The sequence below is a fragment of the Channa argus genome, chromosome 8 (assembly GCF_033026475.1).
Source record: "Channa argus isolate prfri chromosome 8, Channa argus male v1.0, whole genome shotgun sequence".
Taxonomy (NCBI): domain Eukaryota; kingdom Metazoa; phylum Chordata; class Actinopteri; order Anabantiformes; family Channidae; genus Channa; species Channa argus.
The window spans coordinates 4,812,501-4,834,627 of record NC_090204.1 but is presented as its reverse complement, the minus strand read 5'-3'; the positions used below and the strand labels follow the sequence as shown (position 1 = coordinate 4,834,627).

The window sequence follows — 22,127 nt, the reverse complement described above, 5'->3', positions numbered from 1 at the left end:
AACAAGAGCTTGCTTCTTAGCTGAAGAAATTAAGTGAGTCCTGTTAAAATGTCTTTGAACAAGACAGTGCATCTGGCGCCAGGAAGCTCTGATGTTTATCAGTGGCAAGAAACTGCTCTTTGATTCAACACCTGTGTTGCTGTGACCTATAAATAAACCAGCCCCTGACCTTTGAATGGTATACCTGCAGCAAAGTAACATTTCATCATTTCATGTGTTTCTCGTCTGCTGACTTTACCCAACAACTCTTAACATTTGGTTTGCAAAATTACTTATTGCCTAGTCTGACATGTACTGGTAGTGTTACTGCCTCAAGCTTGAGGTAAGCATGCTAAACTTAAGCATGCTTTTGTGTACACAGGTTTGAACCTTAGACTGATGCACACAGTCTCTGTGTTGGCATGTTGCACAAGTGCACACAAAGAAAAAGATTATAATCAGATGATCCAAAAGGAACCACAGACAACCACAAACAACTCAGATAAAGAATTGTCTGAAACTGTATATAAAAGGTGTTGTCCATCATTCACGTGGCAGTCATATCTGGTCCATAGTGTTCCAGTTTTCATCTGCACCTCAGACAAACCTTTAGTTAGAGATCTTCCTATGTCATCGCATACTGAACCTGTCGTGGGGCAGAGTTAAAGAGGCAGTGCAAGGAGGAGCGATTACAGCTAATTAAAGATCGGACGCTCTGACAGGAAGTGGTCAAAACCTGACAAGTTTCACCGTACAGCTCCAAACACAACAGACTGCTGGAAACTTCGCCATGAGCTCTGAAACAACCGCAGAAACAGTAACAGTGAAGAAAGAGGCAGCAGTGCTAGAGGGGTGGAAGGTGAGGCAACAAATGGCCCTTATATTGTCCACTACTGGCTAGAAGTACAGTAAGACCTAACCTGTTCTGTGCATCTTACAGTGCCCCCTGAGTGATCCCCACCTTCATAGAGATGATCTGAGACAGAGGTGTGGAAAGAATGCCAAGAGGAGGGCTTCTGGTACAGAGGTAAGCTCCTTCTTTTAGCTTACAACAAACAACCAGTGAGTTGATCTCACTAGTTTTAATGTTGTATTAAATGAATTGAGTCGACGCCTAAAAAAATAAGTTACTTATTCCTGGTAGCTTCTGCACATCCCGACGTTTTCTCAGGATTAGAACAGCGAATGCGCACTGATTACATGTTCCCAAAGAGGTAGGTTAAGGAGAACCAGTAGGTCTGGACAGGGGAGATAAGGCACTGATGGGGCTGATGCAAGCCACCGTGATATGGACTCCACAGTGTTTCTGCTCACAGACATACTTAACCTCCACATACACACACACACACACACACACACACAAATAGACTGTACAGTGGTGAAAAGTAACTATGTACATTTACTTACATACTTTCTACTGTATTTCAATTTTTTCTATTTCATTACATTTTAGAAGCACATGTCATACTTTACTAAATTCTTTTGGTATTTTTAGTTACTATTTACTTTTAAGTTTCAGATTAATAAAACATAATACAGTATAATAAGACTTTTAGTTATTGATCCTTGGTGTGAAATTCACAATATTCCCAGAAGTAGTTAAAGCAATTGCAATGGTAATTATTTAATTCACAATATATGATCATCAAAGAAGCTTAGGATGTTAAAATAAGCTCCATCGTTACCAGATGCACCATAAAAGCGATGCACAGATTATTGCAAGAATTATCATAATCCAGTTTATTTCTGTTCTGCAGTTCTGCATAAGGAGAATTTTTTATGCCTATAGTTTTGTGCTTTTAGTTCATCTTTTTGAATGCAGGAATTTTACTTGTAACAGAGTTTTGTTTTTTAACGGTGATATTGCAACATTTATTTAAATAATTTATCTGGTGGTTGTACAAGTTCTTATTACATTTCTTCAAGTATACATATATACAGTATGTATAAGTTTTTTTAGAAAGAGATTTTTAGTAAAAGGGCTCCACGTTCTAACTAAACTAACAAAAGATTATTGAACTATGCAGCCGCTGTTTGTGAACTTTGCATGCATGTATATAAATCAGTTCCATTTGTATTATGAAAGAAAGTAGGCAGGGTGAATTTTAGTTTATGGCTTTTGGCCAGCTCCAGATCTTTGACTTTGTTTTTTTCTTATTTAGCTCTTCCCCTCTCCCTGGGCAGTATAGCTGTCACCAGTGGTCTAATTTACACAGGTAAAGCACTGACATAAAGCACACATCATATCACGGTAACACATATACAGGTAAAACCATCCTGTTTCATTATTGCATTCAGTTAAAGTTTAGTTCATTTCCATGCAGGCATTTGGAAATCATCAAAGAGACTTGGTCCATTTCCAAAACTAGCAGGTGTGTTGGTATTTAGTTTTTAAGAAACAGTTACAGTTTGTAACAATGGTTCTCTCAGCAATTATTTGCATCAAACGGTTATATGTTCTCAGTTGCTGGGATTCTTGGTTATGCAGTTGGGAAAGCATCTTATGTTGGAACTTGCCAAAGAAAGTTTCAGAACAGTGGTCTTGATGTTGGACTAAGCTTTGGACCCTGGTCTGTGGGACATCATTGTCAAGCTTTTAATAACTGTGGTCCTGGACACAGGTGGGGAAAACAGACTTTATAGATTTTTATAAAATATGTTGTCAAGTTGTGTCTTGCTGAAATGTATTGCTGTGTTACAGTAATTAATTACCAACGTTCACATATTCTGTTAAAAACATATTTTTCCACCCATGTCCTCTTTAAATTGTAAAAGTAACAAAAGTAACTAAAAAATTTCAAATAAAAGCCAAATGCCTCTTGTAGTTATTGCTTCAGAGGACGTAAACTCATGTCAAACGTGTATTCCACTCATAAGAATGTTATGTCCACAGATGCTGTAACCATGTGTGTGAAGAATGTAAGAAAACAGCTCAAGCGGCACCTGTAGAGCAAGAGAAAAGTTAGAGGTAAATGTCAAAAGAAACTAAAGTGAAAGAAAAGAACTAAAAGTTAGGGATATTTGAATTGTAAGAGAAAATGTAAACAGTTCATGCTATAGTGATATTATATCATGAAAGTGGGGCATTGAAGTAGAAGCCTGAAATGGTAATTTATTCATCTCAAACAATTTATAGAAACACTGGGTAGCAACAGTGGTGGGTTTACCACCACAAAAAAATTCAGTATCTCAATAACTTGCCAGTAGTAAGATGTCACGTAACTTGAACAACATGAGGAAGAGGACTGTTTAAATACATAATTGTCATTGAACCAGAACATTTAGTGGTCACTTCATGGATTAGACACTTGTTGGGATTTTTGTGGTTAATCACCTTTTTAGAAAACAGCATTTTGTGCAATAAGCACTGAGACACTGAAAAGTTGAACATGTGCATTCAAACATTTGAAGATGGTCAAATTAAGTTCACCTGTAAAGGTTATAGAGCATTTTAAGTGCTTTCTGAAATTTCACCCAAAAGTTGAATATCCAAAACTACTACTACTAGTTACAAACTACAAACAAACTACTGCTTACAAACTTTTTGTAAGTAGTGTATATAGGGAGTACCACTCTGAAGCCTATTTAAAACAGTAGCGTATGGACTAGATAAACTGGCTAGGTAGTTTCTGGGAAAAACATGTAAAACACCCAAATTGCAGATCTTCCCAAAATAAAGCAAACTTTCCATACATGCTTCTATCAACACAATCAAACATGTATATAAATAGCCTGAATACTCTGTTCATGTATTTCCCTTTCTTTTTCAGCTTCGTTGAAAGGACTCACCTTCTGTATTTATCTATCAGTTTCGTCTTTTCTTTTTGCTACATGTAATACAAAATTAGGCTAACGTGTTTCTGTTTTGTTCCGATATACTGTACTCCAATATGAAAAACATGCACAAAATTGCCACTAGGGGGAGCCACTATCCTTTGAGTCTCTGCAGTTTTGCTTGAACAGGTATCACTTTATTTGCAGGAGTATAACACTTATATGACTTTTTTTTTTTGCAAGAGAGGAGAAAGTACAACATAAAAAAAGTCTTCTTTATTGCTGAGAGTGTTATAAAGGTTTGTCATTGTTTGGCCAAGATCAGATCCTGCCACACATTTAGATCTATAAATGACTCACCAGAGGGTAGAGAGGTAGCCCTTAATACAAAGGTGCAGGGTCATAAAATCCCTGTCTTTGTATCAGAACCGTTAGGGATTTTACCACCTCGAAGACACCTATCTGGAAAATCCATGGATAGACAAGGGACATCTCAGACATAAAAAGCTTTTGATACAAATTTCCATTGAGCTGAGCCTAATAGATATTCCACATATGCTTCACCCCCTATAGAGAAAACTTTCACTTCCTCCACCTCATTAATCTTACAGCAGAATTGAATAATTACTGCTTTCTAAGAGTTTATCAAATCAGATTCACAGTGATTCAGTGGGGAACATGGTCCTCTTACACCACACACCAGTTGATCTAATAATAACTTGTGCAACAACAAGACACACAATACACTGGCAGTTCAACAACTGTTGTTTGCTTAATGAAAAGAAGTGAGTGCAGCTATCCAGTTAAAACACAAGGGCAGTTAAAAACTCTAAAGGTTTCGGACAGTGAAAAATGGTACCAAACAACTCAGAATATGATGACATGAGCTGCACTCTTTATAAATAAGCATTTGTTGCATCTGTATATAATATACAAAATTAACTACTTACACACACACAAAAATGTTAACGAGGTCTTTTTGGAATTTTTATCAGAAAGAATATGGTAGACAGAATATAACTCACAGCAGACCTCACAGTCCCTGCACAGCAGAATGAACAAGTCTTCCCAACCATTGATATGTCCAGTATTTCCCCCAACTAATACAGATTTGCCTAAATGGGAGATTATGTTAAAGGAGATCCAAGATGCACTAACACCCTGCTCCTGGATATGATGGATATCCCTGATAGTTTATCAAAACATTATGTGATTTATAATCCACTGTGGTGACCCTGAACTCACGGGATAAGTCAAAAGGACAACATAAAAAAAAAAAAGTGATGTAGTTGCTCTTAGCCCATGGGGATGGCTGTATCTCAGTAGGTAAAGCAGTCATCTAGGAACCACAGGGTCAGTGGTTTAACTTCTGGGCTGTTGTGGTTACATGCCAAAGTGTCCTTGGGGAAGACCTTGAATAACAAATTACTCCCTGTGGTCCAGGTGAGCACCTTGGATGCAAGCTGCTATCATTGGTGTTTAATTGTGTGTGTGGATGGGCAAGTGAGAAGCAACATCATAAATTGTAAAGTCCTTTGGATAAAAGCACTATATAAGCAGGACCAGGGTAAAGAACCACTGGTAAAGATGTTAAAATACCTTTTTAGACAGCAACATACTAACATATTGCCAATAACTGTAGGTTAGACATTATACCTACTACTCCAATACATGAAGATAAAAGCTTTGTTAATGGCCTGTCATCTGCAGATAACTTGAGTAGGATATTAAAATAATGTGGGATAAATAGGGCTAGCATGTACTCTGACATGGTCCCCTCATTTGAGGTTGACTTTTGTAGGGATGAGTGTCCTTCTTAGTGTACAAAAAGATTGATCTAGTTATTGTATACTGATCCCAATAATCTGACATGGTTTCATGTCATCCTCATTTAAACTATACAGAGACACCAAAGATGCCTACTCCCCTGCTCATTTTTGCAGTGGCCCTTTGGCATTCAATTGAACATTAAATGTGTCCTAGTGGGTCACAAAAAGCATAAATTAAACCAACCTATGCTACATTTCCATGTATTATTTACACTTTTGGACTGAATTTGAGATGATCAACAAAAAACACTCTTGGTTTTAAAGTAAGCTTTTAATAAAATGTGGTATTAATTTGAAAACCTAATGTATGAATGTAATACTAGTAATCATATATGATGCTGCTTGACCCAGATAATTTGCAGGAGTTATGCCTGAGACTGAAAATAAAATCCTTGTACCTGCACACATTTAGATTTCAGAGAATAATAATCAATTTATTAATGTTTGTATATAGGATATTAATGTAATAAATACACCACTGCATCCTTCTTCTAAGTGGTGATTTTGGCCCACACTTGTAACTGGTGTGCTGCAACTTCGCTCCTTTGAGTGCCCACCCACCCTAACATATTTCGGTGTACGCCGGTCGAATGAACAATGCACCTCTGTGAATGTCACCCCCGCGTCGTCATCCAATCAACAGGTCGTTTTCTCAGAATTGACACGCCTTTCATCAAATAGAAAGCCGATTTCTCTGTAGGTGTACAGCATCGCAGCCAACCATAACGAAGTAGGCGGAACAACCAGGCTACCGTCTGTTCTGACAGTGGAGCTCTTCCAACACTGAAACAGAGTGAGAAAAAAAATATTACACCACTACCCAAATCCTGCCGATGGAGGAGGGCCAGGACATTGAAAGCTTGTTCGGCAAATGAAAAGAACGCCTGCAAGCTAGCGACCTAGCTCAAGTGAAGGGAAAGGAAACAAAAGTTGTGAGTAACATCAGCTTAACGAACATTGAAGTAATTGAGGTCACCATGGTTGCTATCTAATGTAGTTAACGTTGGCTTACGTCAAGTTCCGTGATTAACTTTGCTGTTGAGGTTAACGTTAGCTCTCCAGCTGAGGTACCAGAATTGGCTGCCGCAGCATGCTAAAGGGAGTTTGGCTCCCCTGCTAGTGTGAGTTAATCGCCTAGCTTCCTTGCAAATTAAATTATGAGAACCCTTATAATATGTGTTACCATAGACGTAACGCTAGGTTTATCACCATTTGTACCATGTTAACGTTTAAGTTATAGCGTTAGTTGACAAGTGACTGGTGTGCTAACCAACACGAAGTTGCTCCTACTAGCTAAGTTAGCCTCCTGCTCAACGTTAGCTAGCAGTTTGCTTAATACAGTATCAACACCGGGCTAGTTGCTATGCAATAAAAGCTACTATGAATGGTCCCCTACTTCACATTAGCCGGTTAGTTGTTTTTCTTTTTGTGCATAGGTTTCTGATGGAATTAAGCACAATTGGTGCCAGAAGGGGCAAAAAAATGTATCAGCCCAGCTGTTTGGAATGTTTATCCACAGTATGAAAACAATCTCGCACAAAGTTAACGTATCGCAGATAACCCAGCGCTTTTTTCATGGAGTACGTTTACCCGGTACAAAAAGCATTTAGGTGAAGCAGTGTCATTTTGCTTCTATCTCAGAGAAGAGAGGTAAACTTGAAGTGGCTGAGCCATTATGTCCAGGCGTGGTGAATGTTCTGCATTGGTATAAAAGTGAGAGAAGTGTCAGCTTTGCATCTAACATTCCTCCGAAGACTTCATTCTCTCGGTTCAGAGTGCATCACAAATACAATGAAGCATTTGTTCATTTTCTGTAGAGACCCAAGCAGTGGCACTCGGATACAGAGTGGAATCTAGTCAGTCTGCTGTATAGATGGAGGTGGCTAGATGAAGACACTGTGACAGTGTTCACGCATAAGCCCACATGAGAATGGACTTTGTTTTGAACAGTTCTGTATTTAGAAGATGACCCTGGAATTAAATTTTGCTCATGGATCTGTATTTTATTCTACTGTTTATAAGTGATGCACCACTGAACTTTAACATGTATTCACAAGATATTGTGCCTTACTAACTCAGGTGTATTAGACTAGACTAGTACTTTCAGTTTTAACAAGTGACCACCCCCATAACTGCCTGTTCTCTTGTACACACACAGACTAGAGGGAATTCCCCTTTGATTATCTGGGGCATAATTCCAGTGAATTGGTGTGTTTGGTTTAATCTGGTAAGACATTAATGGCATTGAGAGTATAGGAATGAAAGACCAATCTCTGTTTAAAAAAAAAAAACAACCCAGTGGCCCCTCACTAAGCTGGAAGGATTAACTGTCAACTCAGCATTTAAGTGGTGGCTACAATAATATTATGTAATGCAGAAACAATCTCAATTTCTTAATTTTTTGTTATTTTCATTTAGTGTTGCTATTAATCTGAGAACATTTTGGGGGATTTTGGTATGTTTGAATTCTGCAGCTGAGTGGTTCTTTCCTTCTTTCCTATTACTAGCCTATATTTAGGTTCATTGACTGTCATGATGTTATCTGGAGAAAACAAACATTGTTTGCCCTTCCTTACATGCTTAAACGGTTTAACTACACAAGCGATTTCCTTCAGTCCATTCTTCTGTCTTGAACTCTCAGCAGTTACCCTGGTTTTATGTGGATACGTACACAGTCCTGATGTACCTTATCCTAAATGTATATGGCATCCTCATGTCCTATAATACCAGGTTTCATTTATTTGACTTGATTGCAGTAGATGACCCCTTATCTAAATCAAGGCTGATCTTTTGGGTCTGCGTTTTGTGTGTGTGTGTGTGTCTGCATTTGCACATGGCTAAATTATTAACCTGGCAACTGATGATAAAATACACAAAGAATTGCCAATAAGCTTTGACATTCAGTTAAATACTGTTAGCACCCGTTTTTATGACTACATTATCCTGGACTGAGCATTGCATCTAACTCAAATTATATCTGCAGAGATATCTACTCTTTCATTCTGTTTGTGGAGGATTAACATGGTACAATGAAGGCTTCTGCTGAAATGACGGGGATAGGTGTATATATGAGTGGTAAATTATTCAGGGAACCTATGTTTGAAAATGGTAACCCAAAATCGATCAGGGACAAATTTTCTTTGTAATGGATGGTAGTCAACATACACTGATTTTTGTAGTGTTTTATATTTTTAGGTAATTGATGTTGATGACCGGTGAAAATTGCAGTTTGTCACCATGTATTTGACCTTTTATATTGCTTGGTCTGATTTAAATTGGTCAGACATTCATTTCACTGAAAAACTTGGCATAATGTAGTACATAATAAGGTCTGAGTCTAGCTAGAAATAACCTATAATTGAGCCCTGCAAAAGAAGATTATCCTTGGCTTTGGGAGAGAGGGTTTGCAGCATAATTGATGTTTGGGTCTGCCTTCGCCAAAGAAACCACCCTGTCATTGCCCTGAAGATGGCCTAAACTAAGTTGCTAGTGTTTTTGCCAAGTTGAGATGAGAGTACATTAATACCTCATATTTTCTGGGTATATAACTAATCCAGAGCAGCATAAAGATAAGAGGAATATCTGTGGAAGCATGCAAAAAGAGTTTGTTTATGTACTTCCCTTCCCAGTCGGAAGAAGCCAGTAATGTTTCCACTCAAGAAGTGGTGATTACAACAGGCCAGGCCTGTCATTTAGTGTTGTAGGGAGCTAGATATAGGCTTTCGCTTTTGTCCAAATTACTGTGGCATACTGCCTGTTTTTGCCTGTTTTTGACTTATTTTATATATAAAGCCAATGTAACGATTGATCACATCAGTTTTGCTTAGCTCTTCTTGTGTTGCAGTCACACCAAAATGTACAATGTTAAAGCCCCAATTATTTGAATTAGTGAGCTGTGTTATGATGTGCACTGCAAGAGATGTACATGATTTTAAGTGCTTTTAGCCGTTTAGTCTGTGCCTGCAATCAGGTTTGGCTTAACCTTTTTTTGTGGTTGCACTTTTTTTGTTTTTTGGAGTCGCTGAGTTGGAACAGGAAGTCAGATGTAGTATTCACAAGTCTGTCACCATGAGAAACGAAAGGTTGTATCTGAGACATTTTTTTGGGCTGCTCTGTTTCTGGTGGGTGGAATGAACTGTGTGAGGGTATGTCACTTTTGGGCTGTTACGTGTCTAAGTTTTGTTTTTACTTGATATCTACACTGACCTGTTCTCACCATCTGTCCACAGCGCTTGAGTGGAAGTTGTCACACCTCAATTTCTGTGTCTGGCTGCTGTGTGACTCAATGGCTTGTTCTTCCTTCCTTTGTTTGACTGCAGTTTGATAATGATTACCAATTTTCTAACCTTCTGCACTTACTCTTAAATTTATGCCAGTCAGATGTCGCTTGATTGTATTTATGTATTGTATCCTGCCTTTTTTTTACTTAAAGAAATCTATGAATATGGAATGTGAAATTACCTGACTATAAAAGGAGCCTGTTTCTGCCAGTGTGCTGATAAAATGCATGGCAGGTACAGTTTTGGAGGCTTTGATCGCTTATGTAACTGCCTCTTGGATGTGATGGGTAATCTTCAGATTATTGCTGTGCTCAGGAGGAGGTTTTAATCCCATCCTAGTACAGCGAAAACCAGACTGAAGCCAACTGTAGGTTGACCCATCACTTTGCCATGACCAAGACTGGACTGTCCAACAGCATTCTGCGCTCACAGCTGAATGGGTGAACAGAATGTTGTTTTGTGTTGCAGCAAAGTATTGCTGATTTAAACTGTTGAACGTAGAATATAATTTCTGGATTTTTAGGAACTACTGCTTAAAACATTGTGCACTGAAAGAGGTTTTAATGTCAGCGGGTTATGTTAATTTGTTATTGCTTTTCTAAGCAGTCAAAGTAGTCAAATTGAATCTACGTCTAAGTTAGGCTAAGAGAGGATGTTATTGCCTTAGCAGAGTAAAGAACCTTGTTTGTGCCCCTGTTTGTTGTTACATATTAAAGTCAAAGTGTATTTGTTGTGTTTCAGATTGTTGTGCAGTGAAACTCTGTAGTGTCCTTTCTTCTTTCACTTTCAGCCCCTGCTCTATAGCCTTAAGGTGCGTTGTGTTCCACTATTTGCATTGCTTTAGGTTTTATGGAAACGGCAAGCTAAGTAGGGTGGTAATCACTGTTGAATTCTAAAAGAAGCAGAGTAGAGTTTTTATTGTTTCTTAGCTGGAATATTTGTCCATCAGTTTGAATTGCTTATATTCGGTTAAAAAAATGCCCTTTTACATGTTGCAGTCACAAGGAGTTCCTCATTTTAATTCATCTGGAGTTAAACTGAATTGCTTTATATTTGCTATCTTTTTCAGACATGCGGTATGGCACAGCAAACTGAAAACAATAGCCCAATAGCACGATTGAATGGTCTAAGACAAGTTAAGCTCATGATCTACATATTTTGTCATACACTGGTTTTCGGTGTGTGAGGCATCAAAAACTGCACCTAGTGTGAATTGGGCCCATATTGACAAGTGATCTTGAAAATTCCAACACACTGCTTAGCTGTCATCCAGTAACACGCTGCCTTTCTTTATTATATTACATACAAGCCCACAGAATGTGATGTAACAAGTAGCATTTTGTTAATTATACTATCTGTGCGTAAGTCAAGAAGTGAAAATGTTGTAAAGTTGTATTATGCTGGTGTGTTTCTTTAAAATGCTGTTTTTGCAACCTCTGTGAAATGATTGTCAAAGAGGAAATTATGGTGCAGGGTATAGTCAAGTTCTCACATTCTTCAGCAGTGACAACCACAGTTTCTGTGGGCTGTCTCAACTGTCAATCAGGACTGAGCAGACCAGCTTGATCTTTATGGATAAGCTTACATTGTAGGGCTTAATGCTCAAGATTTTTGTTGTTGTTGTAGTTCTTTTTATTTAAGTCAGTTTCTTTCCTTTTGTTTGTATTAATAGTTAATATTTTCATATAGATATGTAGTGGATCTGGCTCCAACGTCAACAGAATTGTATTGCTAAACTGCCATGTAAGCACAGATTTAAATAAGATAAGTTACATTTACGAGAAGAGTGCCACAGTTTTAGGCAACTTCCCTAAACACTGATTGTGTGCTTATGTTCCTTCCAGTTTGGCTTGGAAAGATGTTATATATAAATGTTCACCAAATAGTGATGGCAAGCAGTATGCACATGTACAGAATGAGACACACAAACACATAAATATGGATCTGACTGTTCTGACAGCAGTCATGCAGAGTTTGGACATAGATCAGATATGGGCCTACATTTACGGGTGGCACAAATTTTCTATATGAAAAAAAATTCAGACCTTTTGAAGCAAACAAAAATTAGGTTTGGGTCACTTCAGTATGCAATGTAAACATAGCCAAATTGTTAATATTAGTTAGTTAGTGTGGACAGTGCACTTACATTTGCCATTTGCAGTATAAGAATTTACCTACAAACTTGTAGATTCTCAGACTTGAAAAGAAAATGGACAAAGAAGCAATGTGCTATTAATTGTACAAATCTAAAAGAACAGTGATTTAACAATGACTTGTCAGACAGTGAAATTGTATTTATTGACAGCCCTGTCGAGTTCAATGTGCAAACCTGTTCATCTGAGTATCTTTCATGTTGTTTGTTGTGGTAGACACCAGGATGCATAGCGCATTCACACACACTCATACTATTTCAAATACTATTTACTGTTCTTAGACTGCTAGCCAACTATTTTTGTAAAATAAGAAAATTAAATTAGTATTGCCTTGGTAACTTTAGAGACATTTAAATATTTTCCACCACTGCATTCATATAGCCACATTGGCAGGATTATAATTTCAGCTGCTTTATTTCAAAGCAAAACTTGAGAGCCCAGCATAGGCAGGCAGGCCTGTAGCTTGTGCAGTGGGCATCTTTACCAGTAGGGGACAGTGTTACATTGTTCTGATGTTTAGGTTACCTTACGTGAATGTGGAACTTTTTACAGACCTCCAGTGGTGAAGTAGCTGTTCACATTTTACATAGTGACTGTAGCTGGCGTAGTGTTGATGGTGTACTGACAAACTGACTGCAAAACAGACTCTGGCTTCTGGACCCCAGCCCACTAGTTTTCCTGTTTTCTCCTTCTTGAAAGCAGAACAAGGCAGAGGGCGGGTGGGACCCAGTATGGCATAGGAACACTGCACATTGTTCCCAGAGCTTCCTCTTCCACATTCCTGGGCTGATTGGGATCTGGGCCTCCTGTGCAAGAGTATTGTTCTAACTCAGCAGCACCACAGACCTGGTTTTAGCAAACCACTGCTTTCTTCACTGACCACTGCGGTGCTCAGGCCCAGTGGTGACTGTCTGTCTGCCATCCCTCTCTGTCATCTGTCATCTTTCTCCGTCTCTCGGATTCTCCTGCTCTCTTAGGATCTGTTGCCTTAACCAAATATCTCTTCTTGCAACGAAAAGCATATTGTTTCACTCTTGATTAGATCAATTGGATTTTGGCAACGTAATCTGTAGAACATTGTTCCTGTAATTCTTTAGTCTCTTTTTTTCAGCATAGCTAGACTCTAGATTTGTGTAGGTTTTTATTTACCAGCTTAATTGAGTTCAGGTTTGCCTTGTTATAACCATAACACACAACTTGACGTGATTTAGCCAACAGTGCTCTTGTAAGTGCTATTTAAATCCACTTCTCCATTTTATTTAACTTTTTTTTACTGTGAACATTTAAATTAGATCCATCATTATATTTTGTCAGGAAAAATGGAAGTGCATTCCTTTTATCAAAATTTTGACAACTTGGATGAATCTGCAAAGTGTTGATGAGCCAGTTCTAACGAGCCTTTTAGTGGTTTGCCATGAACTCTTGCTAAGAATTTTTTTCCCAGCAATTTGGTGCTAGTCAGTAGATTTTAGCAACTTGTTTGCTTTGGGTGTTTTTAGCCATTTGGCCTCTAGAGGGTAGAGTTTTCACAAAACTGTTTGCCTGCATTTATTAATGCATACTTTGACTTTGTATCGATGCTGCATGTTAGGGTTGTATGTTATAATGTAATAAAATTCATATTGAAAGGATTGTATTATTGTTTCCCTATAGTATTTTTGCAGAAATGAAGCAGGAGAGGCAAGTAATTGCTAATATTAATACATATTATACTTCCTTTACTTTATTTCCCCTCTCACACTTGATGTTTTTATACTGAAACAATTACATCATCTTGTTGACTGTTTCACGTGCTGCAGTATAGGCTGCAACTATTTGCTACTATGGGACATATGAAACAAAGTGACATGCATTTACATTTGGGTTCAAAAGTTTGCATCCCTTGATTTTTAAAATTGCAAAAAAGCTTTCTATTTGTGCACTTTTGCTGAAAAGAACCAAAAGAAAAGGAAAAAAGAAGGAATATGAAGGTAAAATAACTTCTCGTTTCTATATATAACTTGTTGTTGCCTATGCCAGTTGCAAAAGACTTCAGCACAGCAGAGATTGCATTCAGCTGTTACTGAAGTAACATTCTAGTTACTGTATATCACCCTTGTTGTCGATGTCGGTCACAAATATTATAGGCTTTTAAAATATTTTTATAATATTTGGAGCTTGCATTTGACTTTACCTTTGTTGTCATCATTCATGTTAAAACATATCTACACCACAGGCCTTTTTTTTAACCTTGCCTTTCTGGGGATGCTTTTGTGGTATCTGGTGCAGTATGGTAAAGTTTTACGAATAAAAGTACACAAAGGCAGGATCAGGCCTGATAGTGGCATCTGGACATCTCTACATGATACCCTTTTAGTTATTTTACTACAACTTCTTAAAACGAGGTCCCTGACTATTTTTGTTACTTCTGGTGATGAAAAGTTTTCTACGAGCAGAATGTACAATATTAGTGCAAATGATGAAAGAACACTTGAACTTGTTAAGGTGTGTTATTATGTTAGGTTTATGGTTAAGTGTGCATCTCCCAACATACTGAAATCTTAGTGGAATGATATGCAATGTTAACCCCAATCCTACCATAGTAACACACTTTTAACAAGTACAAATAAAAAGTAACAAAAATGGTCAAGAAGTGTATAAAAAAAAGTTTGGATCAAATTAGTAAAATTAAAGCTTATCAGAATGCTTATCTTTATCCAGGGGGCTATTATTGCCCCCCTGGATAAAGGGTGCAAGTGTAGCTTGATTGGTAAGGCAGGCATCCACAGACCACAGGGTCATTGGTTCGATCCCCGGTCGAAGTGTCTCAGAGAAAAAAAAAGATTCTGTTAGTGCAAATGATGACACAACACTTGAACTTGTTAAGGCGTGTTACTATGTTAGGCTTAGGGTTAAGTGTGTATCTCCCGCCGTGTTGACCCTGAATTCACGGGATAAGCCGAAACAACAAAAAAAAGCTCTGTATTGTTGTTGAAAACTGGCTATGTTTGTGCTACGATAGTCTATTAAATTTTGTACTTAGTCCCAGAGAAAAGAAAATTGATGATTTCTTTGGGCAGTCAGCTTTCATGAGAGTCAGCATAGTATAGTCTCTCTTATTTCTAAGTGAGGGATATTTGGACGGGTCTGAGTTTGCTGCAGGTACACGCTGTGCAGCCAAGCAGAGCACAGCAGTCTGTCATCACCCCGTTTCACAGACCCCATCACTTTGCTCATTCTGCTTTTCTTCATAACAGCTCAGCACAGTTGTGTAGAAGTGAAAGCAAAGGGAGCAGTACTTTTTTATGCATGTTGGCGAGAAGGCAGACAAACATTTGTTTGTGTATAAGTGCTAACAAGGAACGCCATTCTGAGTCTGATAAGGGCTATCTGCAATTGCAGCCATGCAGGTAGCCACCTCTATTGGGTTACCCTACATATAGTGTCTTGTCCATCTTCTTTTACCACTTTTTATCTGTTTCACTTGTAAGCAACACAGGCCAGCAGGGTGTGGCTGGTGTCGTCTCTGTTGTGATTGGCTGGTGGCCCAGGCTTGTTTTATCTCCTGTGGAACATGTTTCTAGTCCCACCCCAGATAGTGCCTGGCACTCAGACATAGCCCTGCCCTCTGACAATTACATCACGACTTATGAAAAGTGCCATGTCTGTTTGCTCTTTTCGGTTCATTGAGAGCAGACAGGTAATGTTGCAGCATAACAACCTTCTTCTTCTGTTATGCTGGTCTACTCTGCTACAAAAATTAACTTTTACTCCATTTGTTAGGCCAGACAAGCAACTTCAGAAGGCCTGATGGATAGTTTCTAGTCTCTAAGGGCAGATTGCAGAGCCCCCACACATAGGACTTCACTTTGAGTGGATGCTGCATGTAGGTAAGCAGTTAGGTACAGGTCTCTTCTGCTTGTCTGTAAATGGGGCAGATGAGGCTGACAGGTCATTTTTATTGGAGAATGGAATGGCAAAGGCTATTGGACCACGTGCCAGAGTGAAAGACTAAAAAAGTCGAATTAAAAATGGAGTTTCTGAAGAGCCTGGTTCCAGGTGTCATCTCAGGGGAGGGGGCCACTGAACATGGAGCGGCCCTTCCCAGGGAGACGGGTCCAAGGCTGCTTCGCATGAAACGAATGGGCCTACTTGCCATGGGGCAGACCATTGAGGAAGACCCGGTAGGTCCAGTGATAGTAGATCCAGGGATTGTGTCCTCCAGGCCTGCTCGCAGTGACCGAACCAGACTCAAAGGTACAACTGATTTAGCAGTGGATTCATACAGTTGTAAACTGCACTAATTATATATTAATCTCTCTTACTTTAAAATGAGTGTCATTGTGTTTTCAATACTTGATCACTGAGTGCTCTGGACTGTGGTCTTTGCATGTTACTAAAGCTCAACTGTGAATATCTTGGCTATTACTGTGCTGCACTCTGCTCATAGCAAATGCAAGCACATCAAATTAACAACACAACATTGTTTACAGCTAAACTTCATCATCTCCATAACATCACCTTCCTTCAGATCATATAGGACAGGTGTCACCATTAATAATTTGAACAAAATCAAGAATTGGAGTTGCTCACACTCACGTCATATAAGTGACAAAAAAGTGACAGCTGGTGCTGGTAGAGCTCCCTGTCTGATTTGTGATGGTACCAACACACTACGCTGACCGAAGGAAGCAGAGTTTTAGATTCAATTGTTTGTTCTAAGCGAAGCACACAGATTAGTATTTTTATACTATTTCTAAATTAACTTTTTCCACTGCCCCGATTAACCTAATTTCAGCAGCTTCATGCAGTTGCTTCCAGCAAACCGGTTCTGCTTAAATGACTCTGAGCAACATGCTCAGCACTGAATGGCAGATCAATTTAGTGAGCACAGATATACACTAACATGTTAACAACTTAACATGATGGTATTACAAAAAGACTGTGTGATTGCCAGCATGCCAGGAGTCAAGTGACCTACGGTGGGTCTTTTTTCTCAAATTGTTTTTTTTTATTTTGTGTTATCCTGTAAGGCATTGAATAAAGTGTTGTATCAGAGGTGTTCATTTCCTGGTACTTTTTGTGCATTAGTGACTTACTCTCAGAATATGGTTTGAACTCTTCACTATTTAGGTGAAGCTGTCTCACATTATGCTGGTCAATAAGAGGGTAGTGGTTGCTTTGAGAATGTGATGCTGTAATATAAAGTATGTGTTTCTTTAATGTGAAGTTGTGCTGCTGCTAAACATGCTATATACAGCTGAATTTAATAGGTTTAATGGACAGAAAATGAATATTTGATCACATTCAACATGGAGACTATTGGGGTAAAACAATGCAAGATCTGGGCCTGCTTACTGTGACATGTGGCAAAACCTGGGGTTGGCTGTAAAGAATGACTTGTGCTGACAGTGTTAATCCTCTGCAGTTAGTCTGTTATTGTGTCTATGGATACAGTAGTTAAAGGTTTAGTAGATATGTGTACATGTACAAAGTATGTGTGCATGCAGGCCAGCCAGTTTGCACCAGCAGTGCGGTGATTAATTTAAGTCAATCTCTCCTGAATGGCTTTTTTGCAGTGCTACCTGTCTGAGCATGCTTCTCCTTGTTTACTCATGGTTAAAGTATTACTGGCTCTCCCTTCTGCAGTACTCACCTAGCTTGTCTGTCTCTAAAAAGGGGACTAGTCAGCTAACTTAACTAACCCACAAAAACATAAATATGTGCTATGTTGGTTTGAAGTTCTGCAGAGCTATTAACACAAAATAAAGTTATTTTTTTTAACTTGTAATTTACACGGACATGCTTGTGGATTGATTATCATGAGTGGAGTGATTATTATTATAACACGTTAACTGGACTGGGGAAGATGTTTTCAAGTCTATCCTTTCTCTCTTTTCAATTAGGAAACATCCGTCATGTTAGAAAGGTCTCCTTTTTACATCATGCTGGTGGGAGAGGTCACAATGGTGAGTTGTGTGATGTGATTACACAGTAGTGGAGGTGGGGGTAGATAAACTACATAGAGATGGTAGAATGCTGTATTCGTACCTTAAAATAAATGGACCTATGTTTAAATCAGAGCTTTGTGCCACTCCCTTGTTGCAGAACTGGCATAGCCTGAGTTGACTGTTGAGGTGCTGCAAGACCTTTCTTACTGCCATTTCTCTTTCTTTGCACATAGGGACATCATACTGTTGCTGGATGTACGGCTGGGTTTTTGTGAAGCGAATGATTTGGACGGTATTTGGTTAATGGGTGCAGCCGGTTTCCTGTTTGTGTTGTGGGAGTGTTTGGAGCATGTGATTGAACGCGACTGTTCCCTGATGGGTTGAACTTCTGAGGAAAGACACGAACAGTCAGTCCATGCATAAGGTGTACATCAAGTTATTGAGTGAATTAAATAGTTAGCTATCAGCCAGCTGTAGTTCAACAGACCCCATAATGTTCCAATTTATTCCCAATAGCGGATTTTGCTCATAGAGGAAATATAGTGTCATGACTGGGAAGACAAGTGCTGTGAATGATTATCAGTGCTCAGATCTCCCGATAAATGCTCCTCCATTGTGAACAGTTTGATGCCAGCTCAAGTGCTAAATGAAGTGCTACTGTATCATTAATGAGGTGCATTTTTTATACCCGTGTTAAGATGAGTTTTAATTCATATTTGCCTGGTTTTCTGTGTCACAACTTACAGACTATGTTTCTGACCAACAAATGCCACTTTGCTGAAATTAGTTGCTTCTCTTGATTTGCAAGGGACATCTGAGAAAGGACGTTGCTAAATCAGTGTGCTGAGAGCAATGTTTTTTATAAAAAAAGTTCAGTGATCAGAGTCCTATGGCTATAGAGTATTTTCATGTTAGGTTGGTCATGAAATCACATCAAACCTAATCAATTTTTTCAAAAGAAAAATGGTTTTTAAATTATTCTAAATGTGCAGAGTTTGTGTCTTTATATATTTCATGCAAGTACAGTAATGGCTGGCTCCTGACTCACGGGAGTGTGTGGTAGGTAAGGACTTGTGCAGGTTGCACTGTTGTACTGCATACTCGGATTGCTGTGAGGGATCTAAATGGCATGTCCTCTGCAGCCCAGGCACCACCGGGGAGGTCAGGAATTGAATTACGGCTCCTATTGATTATTGTTCCCACCACTGCCCTTCAGAGAGGCCAGCACAGGAAATGCATCCTCCAGTGTGTGGACTCTTGGGAGCAACAGCTCTCCTATACTATCTGCTGTCATGATGGCTGGCTGTCAGTCACTGGTCTCACTTACTGATTGTAGCTACCGTTATTTGACATGTAAATTTAGATGGGATTATTTGATTAGTGAGCTATTCTTTTCAGGAAGTCTGTTATACTGTTTGTTTTGAAATGTGTAACTTCTGTCGGCTCTGTTGGACAGTACTGTAGCTCTGGGCTTTAATAGTCCTAGAGACACTGTTTCTGTTATTCTTGTGCATTCCTTAAACAGTAAAGCCGGTTTACAGAAAACAATCCCTGCAGAGATCTCTGTTTGTATATATAACAGTTCTTTTTGTATGAGTCCCCTTTGCTAAAGGCCCCTAACTAGGTACATTGGAATAATACTTTTAATTATCTAACATCTAATTTAAATTAAGTTAAAGCATATTTCTAAAAATTCAGAATCTTGAATGGAATTAGACTTTTGTTGATTACCAAGAATGTGCAACATTGCAATGGCTTTTAACCAAATTCAAAACGTCCAACATACCTTTAAATGAAATGGAGCAATATGTAATTGCTGTAGGTGTGCAATTGGACTGTAAAGAATCTGTGCTTCTTTTTTACAAGACATCTCCACAGTGGAAGCCTCCATCAGGGCAACACCAGCCAGGGGTTGACAAAGCCTCTGCTTGTGTTGTGTTTGTTTGCAATGAGCTCTGCCTCATTTTGCATAACTTGTATAGTCGATGACATGTGACAGGGAGAGACTGAGGGCGAGAGAGAAATGGAAGACTAAACTAAAAGGAGACAAAGAGCATTTGTCTTTTGCAGCCTTCCCAGTGATGTTCCTCTCAGAATATTTTGTTAACAAACTTAATCCTGTGCTTGACTACAGATAACTTGGAGTCATGTGGATCTGTTTTTAAGTCTGTTGGAGGGCAGAAACAATAACCATCTTTCACTACTAAAATATTAGATATTAGAAACAGGCATGTGCGTGCATCTCTCTCTCTCTTACATTCAGACAAACACAGTGGGCTGGTTGTGCACCAATGCAGTTTGTGGTGTGTTTGTGTATCATTCTGTGGGTTTAGTGCCTAGTAGCTTTTAAATAGAGAAATGATGTAATGCTGATGACTCCACTGGGTGTGAACCGTTAATGTAGCATGATTACTACCATGCCATGATCTTACATTAGAACCTGGTAAACCGTAAACCAATGTAACGATTATTCATACACCCTTGTTTGGTCTTGTAAAATATCTTAATGTACCTCATATTCTTTCTGTGTGGAGCTGGACTACAGTTTACGTTTTTAGTATACTTTAAAAAATGATATTTTTATTATTTTGGGGAAGATATTTGAATCCAACCAGGACAACTAAGTGTAGGGTGTGCACTCATGTATTCAGTGCCCCCCCCCCCCCCCCCCCCCCCCTTTTTTTTTTTCATCATCCCATTCTTTCCTTTCCCTCCTACTGCAGTCAGGGATGACGCATCAGTATTGCTTTGGAGCTTACAGGAAGTGTGATTTTGATAGACCAGTGGAGAGGCAGCACAGTAGCAGCTCCAACAAGCGTATGCATTGCTGAACCACGGCCAGGGAACACTCGCAGCATTTTGATGACATCACTCACCCCCATGCTCTGCTCCCGCCTCCCTCTGTTAAAATGAGCTCTCTCACTTGGAGAGAAGCAAGCAGGGATCAGTAAAAGAACAAGAGGTAGCTGGGAAGAGGAGGGGCGGCTCGTGAGCGAATGGAGAGAGAGAGCTTTGGAGTGAGGTGGAGGGTGGCTGACAGTGCTAGCAGGCTAGGACTGGCATACACACACACACAGGAAGAGAAGAGGAGAGGGAATATTGCCGTGCATTGTTAAGACTTCTGTCGTCTCCTGTTCTGCTGCTGTTTTCTCTTCTATCAGGAGCAAAAGTTCTCACATAGTTTTGTCCCCCATCTTTCTGGATTTGTCTGTGCTATAATGGGCATGAGGGATTCTGTGGATTGGCAACGGGGCAGCAGGCACTGGGATGGAATACTTCTCTAACTAGCCAGGCTGTACTCTTCCTCCTCTTCTCCCATTGCAGTTTTACTAGGAACTCATTCCTCGGCAACTGTTAGCACTGTCATTCAACATGCTTCTCTTTACTAGCACCTGTGGAGGGTAGGTTTTAGTTCAGAGGTGCGGCAAGTTTGAGATCTAAAAAAGAAGAGTGAAATGTTTGTTTATTGTGATATGAAAGTGACAGATGCCTTGGAAAATTTGTGCCTTCTGTTGATGCCTAACTTTTGAGTGCCACTATGCTGAGCCTGCAGGATTCCGTCTTTTTTGAGATCAGCATCAAATCTTTCCTCAAGTCTTGGAGTAGCAGCTGTAAGTACCACGCCAAGCTTGCTTGTATTTACAACACTTAACCAATAGACTCTGTGCACAGTTGTACATGCTTGCACGCAGTCTGTACTAGAAGATTTTCTATCTCCACTCTGTATAAGATAAGTGGTTATTAATGGCGTCCTGGTTTAGGGTGGCTTGTTTGATGTGCGTGGCATCAATTAACCTCCTGTTTTAGCAGAGTCTTCCATCCTCCCCCAAATCCTTTTCGTTCTCCTGGTTGTCCCATACGTAGTCTTTCTGTTGATGACCATTTTGTAATGCATAACACAGGCAGACTTGATATAGAGTTTTCAAAAGGCGCCATTTCTAGATCTATATTCGTTTTTTCCATCTCTCTCAATTTGCTATTTTATTTTATTTTTTATTTTAACATCCATAACTCTCTTGTTTCCCTTAGCAGCACTCAATCCAGTGTTCATTCCTCCTACATTAATAACCCTCTTCTCCTTCCCTGTGGGGCAGCTAATGTTTCCCTACTATTGATCTGTCTTCTGGTTTCCTCCTATTATTAGCTTTCCATAAAGCCCATATTACATCGAGAATCAAAAAA

At 39.2% G+C, this 22,127-nt stretch overlaps 2 protein-coding genes across 15 annotated transcripts in view; both read left to right on the top strand.

Moving 5' to 3' along the window:
* The first annotated feature begins 547 nt into the window (after positions 1-547).
* ociad2 (OCIA domain containing 2) lies at positions 548-3,076 on the top strand. Its single transcript, XM_067514466.1, is given in 7 exon segments — positions 548-838; positions 920-961; positions 964-1,006; positions 2,142-2,195; positions 2,304-2,351; positions 2,444-2,600; positions 2,873-3,076. Coding segments are annotated over 7 exon segments (486 nt in total). The 5' UTR covers positions 548-769; the 3' UTR covers positions 2,946-3,076.
* Positions 3,077-6,355: 3,279 nt separating this feature from the next.
* The window catches only part of fryl (furry homolog, like), a 67,073-nt gene continuing 51,301 nt past the window's right edge, over positions 6,356-22,127 (top strand). For 3 of the 14 annotated variants that reach the window (XM_067514454.1, XM_067514451.1, XM_067514450.1), the window contains exons 1-2: positions 15,677-16,251; positions 17,901-17,963. In XM_067514454.1, coding sequence (XP_067370555.1) covers positions 16,026-16,251; positions 17,901-17,963 — 289 coding nt within the window. In that variant the 5' untranslated portion in view covers positions 15,677-16,025. Of the gene's footprint in view, positions 6,515-15,675; positions 16,252-17,900; positions 17,964-21,352; positions 21,557-22,127 lie in introns of those variants that run through there. The other 11 variants (XM_067514458.1, XM_067514455.1, XM_067514452.1 and 8 more) reach the window with 7 other exon arrangements.